Source organism: Bombina bombina, chromosome 4 (assembly GCF_027579735.1).
Source record: "Bombina bombina isolate aBomBom1 chromosome 4, aBomBom1.pri, whole genome shotgun sequence".
NCBI classification, from domain to species: Eukaryota; Metazoa; Chordata; class Amphibia; order Anura; family Bombinatoridae; genus Bombina; species Bombina bombina.
In genome coordinates, this window is record NC_069502.1 from 1,181,878,926 (window position 1) to 1,181,890,391 (window position 11,466).

The following is an 11,466-nucleotide window of genomic DNA, read 5'->3' on the forward strand; positions in this document are numbered from 1 at the left end:
TACAAATTAAAATGGATATTATGTTTTTATACTATATATATATATATATACTGTATATGTGTGTGTGTGTATTTATATATATATATATATATATACTTTTCAAAATATTGGTTGTGTGTCCCTTTAATTTTGATTTACTTGCCACTTTAATTAATAATCGTAACATAATACAATGACACAATGCATAAATGTTAGTATGTTCTGGTATTTGATTACTTTGTGAGACCAGACCACAGAGCTGCCAGTATGCACATCAAGATTAGCTCTGCACAACAACAAAACCAGCTTTATTGGCATTGTGTCAGAATGTTTACTAGATAAATGACTTAGCTGTGTTGTGCCAAGCACACAAGAGTAGGACAGTGCTCTCCAGACCACAAACATTATCGTTGGCATTTTGACAGGGAACTTCAGTTGCTGTTACAGATTTGACAATGTTAGGGCATTTTCTTTCTTATGTTCTGCCCTGTCTACCATATTGTCAGTACCACTGCGTTACTATAATGTAATGACTTGTGTATATTTTGTTTGTGCAACAGCATTTGCATGCCCAGCCTAGGACCACAATCCCCGAAAGTGACGGAATTGGCTAATCTGATGAATTGGCTAATCTGTCAGAACAGGGGCAGTCTGCAGAGGCTTAGATAAAAGTTAATAACAGAGGTAAAAATTATATTAACATAACCGTGTTAGTTATGCAAAACTGGGGAATGGGTAATAAAGGGATTATCTATCTTTTCAAACAATAAAAATCCATTTAAAAATAAATATCGCTTTTATAATACCAAATTATTGACACATTCCCCTGGTCCATTCACATCCTGTATTTAAGTCTGGGAATTGTAGAGTTGATTACAAAGAAATGGTGGCCCCCAGAATTGAAGTTGGCAAACCTGTTTTAAAGGAATAGGAAAGACCTCTCTGTAACTCCTGCACTACACAACAGTGGTTAATAACAACCATCGTAATAGTCAGGGATATGTAGGGTTAAAGAATCTTGCTGCTTTTCTAGGCACTGCCACACTGCACATTCAGGTGTATAATGACAGCTTTTAAAGTGAAGGTCAATTTCAATGAATTAGTGCCGGTTGTTAATAATTAGATTAAAAACAAGGGCACTTTAATTCATCAAAATTGACATTGCACTCGTTTTCTTGAAAAAAATATCTTTTTATCCTGACAGCCGCTGCAGCGCTTCATCTGCCCGTCGCAAGCCCTCTTCTCGGTTCCAAAATGACGAATCTGGCTTCCTTCAATCACAGCATTGCCTCAGGCCATGATTCCCCGGGGGGGAAGACGTGATTGGAAGAAGCCGGATTTGTCATTTCTGATGTATGAAGAGGCTTACGACGGCCGGGGAAATCGCTGAAGCGGCTGTCAGGTCAAGTTTTTGAAGAAAATAAGTGAAATGTCAATTTTGATGAATTAAAGTGCCCTTGTTTTTAATAGGATTATTAAAAAACGGGCACTAATTCATTGAAATTGACCTTCATTTTAAGGAAAAACTAAAGTCAGAATTAAACTTTCATAATTCATATAGAGCACACAACTTTCAGCAATTTTCCAATTCACTTCCATTATCTAATTATGCACAATATTTTATATACACACTTTCTAAGGCACTACACCCTACTGAGCATGTGCAACAATTCATAAAACATATGCATTTTTTGATTGGCTGATGATTGTCACATGATGCAGCAGGAAGGAAAATGAAATTAACTTTAAAATTTGTCCCCAAAAAAATCTACTACTCATGTGAAATTCAAACTAAGTGCTGGTCTTTTTTTATCATGCTTTTATTGATTATGCTTTTCTACTGTGCTTAAGTGGTCGCTTAAATCCTATGTAATGTACATTATATCTATATCTATTAATTTATAATCAATCAATAAAATGATAATGAGAGATTAACTTCTTTTTAACTTTTCTTTTTCTTTTAGAATATCAACGGTAATCATCAGGCTCCACACTATGTGTATGATCCAGCAATATTTGCTTTCCGTTCCCTAAGCACCATAAAGCCTATCAGCCCAATAGTTCCTATTGAAGAACCTTCACGTGCCTACTAAAGAAGAACCCATCAATAATCTCAGGACCCTCAAAGATCGACCAACCCGCCTTCAGCAGCAAACCTGTCGCTAAAAGCAATAAGGATCCTTTCAGATATCTGTTTTCTATATTGTATTAATACCAGCACTGGCATATTGTCAGAAAAAGAAAATTAGTTGATGTACAATCAAGCTTTAAGCCTATGCTTTTCACTGTTGTAAGCAAAACTGCAAGAAAATACAGTGATTTTAATGAACATGTTCATGGATTTTAGTTAGATTGGAAGTAATGTCCTCCGAATGAACCTGCAAGTCCTCCATTTAATTAATACAGAAGTAGATGAACTTTTTATTGGCTTAGCTCTGGTTAGTTTGTTTATATAGGACGGACAACAACATCAGTGGAAGCTCAATGAATATATTGCATCTAACAGGTGGACTCAACAGTAGAATGTAAGAGGTTTTCTTAAAGACAAATTTTCAAGGACCAAGACAAGATTTACAGGGGCCTCTGTACTTGTCTAGGAGAGGCGATTGATGTAGGTGCCTTTGACAGTTAATAGCTGTGTTAAAAACTGCTGTGTATTTTAGAATAACTGCTTTGTATTATGAAGATATAACTTGTGATCCAATGGGCAGTTAATCAGTAGAATGGTAGTAGCACACATCGCCCATGTGAGGCATCTCAGAATGTATTGTTATAATGAACAAAGAGTGGCTTATTTCAGTGCTGTCACCTGTCTTGGAAAATATTACAGTTTGGTAACTATCTTACAAATGCGTTTAAGCCAAAACCAACCCAAGCAAAAAAAAAAAAAAAAGTACTACTGGTTGGATGAACTAATCTTCAAACTGGCAGCAATGTAGCACAGTTGAGTGGCTGGGAAACAAGTAGCCTGGGTTGCACTATATATAGCTTTAATCCAAGTGTTATTCTTGCATAGTGAGCAGTTGTGGATATCCTTTAAAAGTGACTTCCCATTAGAAGGCATTAAGGACAATTCCAGCTTTTCACTGACTTTTTTTTTGTCCACCATGAGATAAATGCTTCTTCCACAGGGTTATAAGAGAGAGCTGCTGTTTGTATGCAACGATTTACTGGTTTTGTAGAATGGAATATAAGAAATTTCAGTTCTTTTTAGTCTGTGGCCTTTAAAGAGCCTTTTTGTAGTCTGTTGGCATTAGGACGAGTGAAGGGTCTTGGGAAAAATGCTGGTCATGTTTTATTCTGGATCTGAAACTCACAAATAGCAGCAGAAAAATGCCTTTTTAGTGTCTGTCACTAGTAATGAAAATATTTGTCTGCCCCATTTATGTGATGGCACTTACTAAGATATATATATATATATATTTTAAATTGAACACACATTTGGATATCAAAATGGCACTATAACCCCAGGACATCCAGTCAATGTTATTAGAAAAGTATTAATCAATACTTCTATAACATCTGGGTTCAAAATAGCATAGCACAGGTTTCTCCCACTGGGGACGCAATGGGTGCTTTAGTTCCGTTTAGCAATATCTTTCTTATTTGGCTTTTGTAAAGCAGTCCTGTTTAAGAATATATTAATTATGGACCAGGTTATATACTGTATACATTAAATTCCCTACCTTACATTTCAAACAACAAGTGGTAAACATTAGAATATAGTTGTACATGAAAAATAAATTATTTGAAGTCTTGCAAATCAGAAAGCATTAGCTGCCCGTGATTATACTCCCTTTCTGTATTGGACAAAATATTTTAAATAGAATTCAGGGAATCACAATCTGTACAAGTATATTGAATACCTCATGGATGACAGTAATGGAAAAATCCAAACATTTTGTGAAAATGGTAATGTTTAGTGGACTTCAGAATATTTATTTTTTATGCATTGAAACTGAATATACATTTCAACAAGTCCATTTAGATGTAATGAGGAACATTTTTTTTATTTATGTCCCTTATATGTTATTGTTAAGAAGAGTGCACCATGTCAAGCTATACACTAACATGCTGAAAGAGAATTGCATGACTAATTCATTGATCAACTTGTCTTAGCATTGAATGTAGATCCTCTTTTTGGAATTTGAAGTCATTTTACAATTATCTACCACCACAAGAAATCCCACAATGCAATGTTGCACATTTTACTTTTTTTAGATTGCCTGAATGTTCGTAGCTAATTCATGTTACAGGGTAGATTCTATTGCAGATGTAACAATGACTTAATGGTACATACGTCTACATAGACTTTAATAAAGTTTCTTTTGGTTACAGTTAAGTTTAACAATGTAATATAATCTAGCCCTATATAATTTGGTATTGGTAAATGGTGTACCTTTTTAGGACCAGACAAAACATAAGGTGACTACAACCTTGTACAAATGACAGTGGTAAATTTTACAACAGGACTGGAATCTGAATCAACTCAAAAGGAAATACTGGACAGAACATTTTTTAGGGGTAGGTTGCTATTTCAAATGTTCTCTCCTCTTTACAAGCGCACCATGATTGTTTATATTCACTTTAAATGGATAAGATTACTAAAGGAAACTGCAAGGCTTACTATTAGTATGTTATCTTGCAAATCAACAAAACATACTTAAATATGTGAGCCATCTGAAAATAGAAAGATGACTGTGGTCTTTGCTTTGATAGCTAACAAATATTTTTATACGTGTATTTTTGTAAGAGATATACATTGTTTTTTTTCTAAACGCTTTTTTAGTGTCTGTAAACCAGCTAGATAACCACTTCTTTCTAACAGGGTTTATTAAATCACATTAACGTTTCATATGTGATATTTTGTCCCCTACCTATGAAAACGAGTAATAAGTGCCACAATATTATGTTGTTTTCAATATCAGAGCAGCACTCTATGGGGCCTATTTATCATATGTCTGTCGGACCTGATCCGACAGTGCGGATCAGGTCCGATAGACATTGCTGAATGCGGAGAGCAATACGGTCTCCGTATTCAGCATTGCACCAGCAGCTCTTGTGAGCTGCTGTTGCAACGCCGCCCCTGCAGACTTGCGGCCAATCAGCCACCAGCAGGGGGGTGTCAATCAACCCGATCGTACTCTATCAGATTGATTTCCGGCGATTCCTGTCCGCCTCATCAGAGCAGGTGGACAGTGTTATGGAGTAGCGGTCTTTAGACCGCTGCTCCATAACTTGTGTTTCTGGCGAGTCTGAAGACTCGCCAGAAATATGGGCCCACAAGCTCCTTACGGAGCTTGATAAATGGGCCCCTATGTGCCTATGTCTTAAGACATAAATACCAAGTGTTTGAGGTTTAGCTTGAGTATTTCTCTTAGTCCAAATATCTTTCAGACCTAAAAAATAAGCTTTTCTGATTGATGCATAATCTGTTGTATAACTGTGTGGGCTCAGTTTTAGTTTGCATGAGAGTTGGTCTGAAAGGCTTAGTTCAGAAGGTCGTCTCAGATACTACTTACAGGGCCATCTACATGAACCTGTGGCACCACTAATCTAAGGATGTTGGATGCAATGTACAACAAACAAGAAAACAAGACTTGCTGTAAGAATGTCTGAGAGCAGGAAAATAAAACCTGTGAATTACATTTTTTGGCTGTTGTGTTTTATTTTATGGAATGACATTCAGATATCACAGTTGCAGCATTGCTTACTAATTTTATTTATCCCCTGCAAATGGGTTCAACAGATTTTTAAAGGAACATTAAACATAGGTTGTGCATTACATTTTTTATACCCATTGTAATCTAATTATTGCTCCTTCCTATGCTAGGTTTTTATGCTTAAAGGGATACTAAACTCAATTTGTTTTCTTTTAAGATTCGTATAGAGAGTGCAATTTTAAGCAACTTTCTAATTTACTCCTATTATCAATTTGTATTCATTATCTTGGTATATTATTTTAAAAGGCAGGAATGAAAGCTTAGGAGCTGGACCATTTTTGGTTCAGAACCTGGTTAGTGCTTGCTGATTGGAGGCTACTTTTAGCCACCAATCAGCAAGCAATGGGAATAAAAATAAAATGCTTAATTTTAATAACTAAAGTTTACCGTTCCTTTAAAGCCAGCTACAGAGCAACAATGCAGTGCAGCTAAACTTGTCAGGTGATTGGTGGCTACACACATATGTCTCCCTTGATTAGATTAGTACCCTTGTTTAGCTCCGGATCAGTAGTAATTTACTAAATTAATGCTGACTTTAACTATGTGTTTTACCCCTTTGTGGGAAAGACATACATAAGCGCAGGCAAGCAATATTGCAATAAAAAAGCACCCTAATATTAGTGTATTTTCGTTTTGCAACTTTATGTCCATTTAAAAAGAAGCCCCAGAAAATCACTGGCGGCAAAGCTGGGCCTCGGCCATGCATCAAGTAATGAGTGCATCTGAGAACATCTCCCTGATACTGTTGCTTAGATTGCTCCGGTATTTTATTGCTCATGAATACAGATTTGGCCCCAGATACTTTTCTTAGGTGCTTTTATAGATGCCTCCGTTTCATGGTCTGTATTAAATATTCAATACTCCTTTATACATTCTTTGGAGCAGAAAATTGTGAACCCATTGAACTGTGTCTTAGTAGAAGTATTTATTGTCCCTTGCACGACACAGAATTGTCTGTTAACCCTGTGAGACCCTACCAGGTCATCTTGAATATCACACTTGGTATGAGTGCACTGGGAAATATCATGGGTAAATAATTCATGATTGATTTAACAGTTCTGTGACATGAATATAGAGCTAGCAAATGGCAGATGTCTAGTTGTTTGTTACCACAATGTTACAAAAAATTAGCCCCTGGCTTTCTGTGTTCATATTCCGCCCCTGTCATCACTCTCATTATCCTCCCAATTAGCCCGGGAGTATTACAAGAGAACCGAGAGAGTGCGTGTGTTTATATTATGTATGCGTGTGTGTGTGTGTGTATATATATATATATATATATATATATATATATATAAAACAGGGAAGGGGACTGCACTCTCAGACTGGACTGGGTACACATCCTATGACCCTGCAACATGCTCAGCCCTGGGTGCTCAATAGCACTTTAACAAGAAATTAAGATATAGGAAGAAATAAGGAAAGACAGTAAAGTAGTTTAGGGCACAATTCTTCTGGACTTAGAATGATTTAAAATTTATATTGGCCAGAACATGGTATTTTTTTTTTAAATCAAAGTTTTTTATTGAGGTATTTCGGATAATAACATACACTTTGCGTCATCATACACGTACAATGCAAACAAGAGATGCTCAATACGACCATGTCAAACACTAAACAAATTAGAACTGAACATATTTTCTGCTAAAAAAATTACCTGTTTGACAAAACTGAAGACAACATATAAGATTCTTGTATAATATAGTAAACCATGTTGTCTCTAACAACAATGCAAAACTCAAAGTGCACAAATAATAATTTGATAACTCTTTTTAATTTATATGATGGCTTAATACCAGTACCTCTATATCATGGATTGCTGCCTATATTAGAGTGATACATTATGATGGCCCATTATAAGCCATAGCAGACTAGTGTTTGTGAGAGGTAGCACATTTTTATAACCTTGTATGTATAGGTGCCAGGTAGCGGATTAATACCGCTAAGGAATTCACCATGTTGGGTGAATGAACATTATAATACTGTAGTAACGTAGCTTAATTAATCTAGTTGGCGAAAACTAAACCAATATATCATAAGTGGATATATCCAATGGTCTCTTAGTATGTATGCCTTATGGTGTGTGGGACTCTGAGAACCTCTGGCTTAGGGTTGATTTGCTGGTTTCCCAATTGGATCCTTCACATAATTATACCCACATTATAAGATGGAAAAGCAGGGACATCCACTAGAAAAAAAAAAAAAATCCATTGGCACATACAAGGTATCAATGTGTGTTTATATAGGTATGGGTGTCAGCTTGATGAACTTATGGGATAGATCCCTAATGGGGCCTAAAGTTTAAGAAGAGTGCAACTCCAGTTATCTATTAAATACAATACAGCTACAAATTAATTATTTACATATAAGTGGGAACTGTCGTCACCCAGGCTGGTAGTAACACAAAATTTCTGTATAGGTATATCAGACCGTTACGTCATCATTATAAAATACATGAATAGGTGACATAGCGATACCATCCATTTGAGTAGGGTTTAGGACGTAGACCAGAATAACACTACCCAATCCCAGTCCGAGTGCTCGTGTGGTAGTAACTTACATAGCAGGGACAATGGTTAGAGAAATGGGTAAAAGGATACCATCTGGGACGTTTTCCTAGCAGTCTCTGGCCTATCAAGCATAGGTAGGTGAAAGTATTTTGAGTTACATCTGTCCATGCTGACGAGTACACCACAAAGAGCTTAGAGTCACTGGTCATCGCCGGATTGCACTGTTGTGCTCCCTGTCGCATCGGGTGCCCGGCCGCATCCACCCAAGTTAGTTGTTGCTTCTCCTCTGGTGCTCCTCGAAGCCTGTTAGCAATAAAAGGAGATGTGACATCAGCAGTCTCATGTCTCCGAGAGCGTGGATTTGTTTCCTGCATCTGCATATGTAGATCCTCTCGCGTTACTGCCCTGCTTTGGACAGTCTCTATTATGTTGGAAATAGGTTGCGGGTAGCTGCACTGTGAGTCAAGTTCCATCTCGTCCACCATTTTGAGTTCTGTGTCCCCTTTCTTTGTAGGTCGGGCCTTTACTAGGTATGTGAGGTGGGCAAAGGATTCATCTACTTGCGTAGCCAGGGCTGCCAGAAGGGCCTGGATTCTCATATGCGATATCTGGTCCATGTTCAAGTATTTTCCACCAACTAGAATTTGCAGTTAGATGATGAGCCTGCTTTACCCGGCAGGCCGGGGGTGGGGTAGGATGATGGTATTAGGCCACTACCCCGCCTAGTAAGATGTCCGGTCAGCGATTCAGAGCCTGTAATCGGCACAAAAAATTGACATAGCTGGATTCAGTCGTGCTTCATAGGATTGCTGCTATGTAGTAAAGCAATTAGTGTATGAGTAATCGGTGTTTTATCCATCTAAGCTAAGGAGCTACTTAACTTTGCAACCGAATATGGCTGCTGTCCGGACACGCCCCAGAACATGGTATTTTAAATTGACCCATAAAGTGTATATATTCTAAAAGTCGAAGAATTGTGCCCCAAACCGTTTTTTTATCTTTTCTTATTTCTTCCAATATCTTAGTGTTTTGTTAAAGTGATTATACAGTAGGTAGGGCAACACCTAATTGAGATCCCCTATAGTTATAGGCTCTCTTTTAGTTCCTTCTTCACTTAATTCACAGACATAGTGCCAGTTAACCTTGTTTCTAAACTATATTAAGAGGCTGACTTAACAGTCTTTCTTTTCAAACTTGAGCATGTGTTTTTCATTACATTCATATAATGGCCAGTTTTTATTTAGGGGAAGAGATGAAAAAATGGACAGAGGATATCTTAAAGGGACATAGAGCAAGTTGTGATAGAGCCAACATATAATAATATGTACTTTAATTACTTTACCTGCAAATGTATACTGCAATACTTAACCATTAACCCTTTCTTTTTAGTTTCTAAATTGTAAAGCTCTAACTCCCCCCACACATTTCCTTCTATGGCTGTATCTATATATTTTGTTGTTTTGGTAGAATAAAAAAGTGCATAGGGATTATCTGCTGGAGCATGCCTAGAAGCTGTGAACTCAGTTGAAATACAATGCCTTTGTCTAAACACTGATAAGGGGGGTGGAGTTGGCTGCTCCAGGCAGCTTAGCTATGTAATTCATTTTGCTTATTTTTGAAAATTATTTTAAAATACTTGCCAGCAATTTTTAAACAATTTTTTAATGCAAACTATTTTTAATTATTCTGCCCTTTTAGGTTATGATAGTAGTGGTATTCTAGCGCTAAGAGTGCCCTAAGCTGTGACCAAAAATGGGGTCTAACCTACCCCAGAGGAAAGGGTTTACTGAGACAAAGGGATCAGTCCAGCGCCAAAAAGGCCAAGGGACAAATATACAAAACTGCCAATACTTTAAAATGTAGATTTATTACAATCAAATACAGCGATATACGGTAAAATAGGAGTTAAAACAAATCATTGGCAATTGGTGCCGAGCATATATTTAAAAAATGCAATAAAAGAAAATTAGTTTAAAACAATAAAATTGCTAGCAAAACCAAAATCAAGAAATCAATACCAGCCTAACAAACTGGTTAACAACATAGAAGTCTTGGGTACGTGTTGGGTAAACCAAGCTATCTAAGCATACAGAGCGTAGGAGGCTGTGGGTTAAAGATGTCTGTTATGGATCCATAGTGTGGTGTGCACCGTGGTGAAGTAAGGGAGGTTCGTGTAGCGTGATGTGAATGATCCAATTAAAGATCAGACCTGGGTGTGGATGCTTACAAATTACAACAACAATAAAAACAAAAATACAATGTGGCAAATTACAACACAGTTGAAAAATGTATAATGAAAAATAATAATATAATGCACAGATCTCAACCTGTTTTATGTCCATTTAAGAGAGACACAAGGGTTAAAAAGTAAAAATGCTAACAGCATCAGTGAGAATTCAGATTGGGGAAATCTCTAAAAAAATCTAAAAAAATTAGAAAGAAACAAGTTAAAAGGCAGTGGAATATAGGGATGTACAATTTCTATAAAGACAACAATGTAATACGATCGGGTTGATTGACACCTCCTGCTAGTGGCTGATTGGCCGCGAATCTGCAGGGGGCAACAATGCACCAGCAGTTCACAAGAACTGCTGGTGCAATGATAAACACCGAGAGCGTATGCTGTCAGCATTTATCGATGTGCAGCAGACATGAACCGCAATATCAGATCATGTCTGCTCGCACAATGATAATTCGGCCCCTGAGTGGGAAACTGCGGAATGCTCCATTGACTTAATAGGATTTTTAATAGAACATGAGATAGAAAAATTAGAGAAAATTAATTCAGAAATAAATAAAATATCTGATGAATTAAAGGAATTCGAAAATAATGATGACTTTCAAAAATCTTATAAAAAGTTAAAAAAGTGAAGTGGAAAAATTCACTAAATTTATATCTGAAAAGAAATAAAAAAGATAGACAGAGATTTATGAGATTACAACAACAAACGAGTGTATATGTGGCCCCATACATGGGTAAATGTGCTAAGTGATACAGATGTGTCAGAAAAAGACTCTACTGACACAGAGGGTTCTGAAACAGAGAAACTAGCCGTGGTGAAATCCCTTTAGGAAACGCACCAGAAGGCGTCGCAAAAACACAAGATCCAAGAAACACATAAGATTTCAAAGGTACCCCAAGAACAAGAATTAGATAGTTTAAATATTATCAATCTTTCTGATAAACAGTTAACCCCGATTATCTAAATATACTTAAAAAGGTCTCTCTTTTATCCCTGATCCAAACACAGATA

The 11,466-nt window shown here is 36.8% G+C and overlaps 1 protein-coding gene across 2 annotated transcripts in view; it reads left to right on the forward strand.

Moving 5' to 3' along the window:
• LOC128658154 (uncharacterized) overlaps positions 1 to 5,627 on the forward strand; it is a 258,955-nt gene extending 253,328 nt beyond the window's left edge. For both annotated transcript variants that reach the window (XM_053712657.1, XM_053712656.1), the window contains exon 5: positions 1,944 to 5,627. In XM_053712657.1, coding sequence (XP_053568632.1) covers positions 1,944 to 2,072 — 129 coding nt within the window. In that variant the 3' untranslated portion in view covers positions 2,073 to 5,627. The remainder of the gene's footprint in view (positions 1 to 1,943) is intronic.
• Positions 5,628 to 11,466: the final 5,839 nt, after the last annotated feature.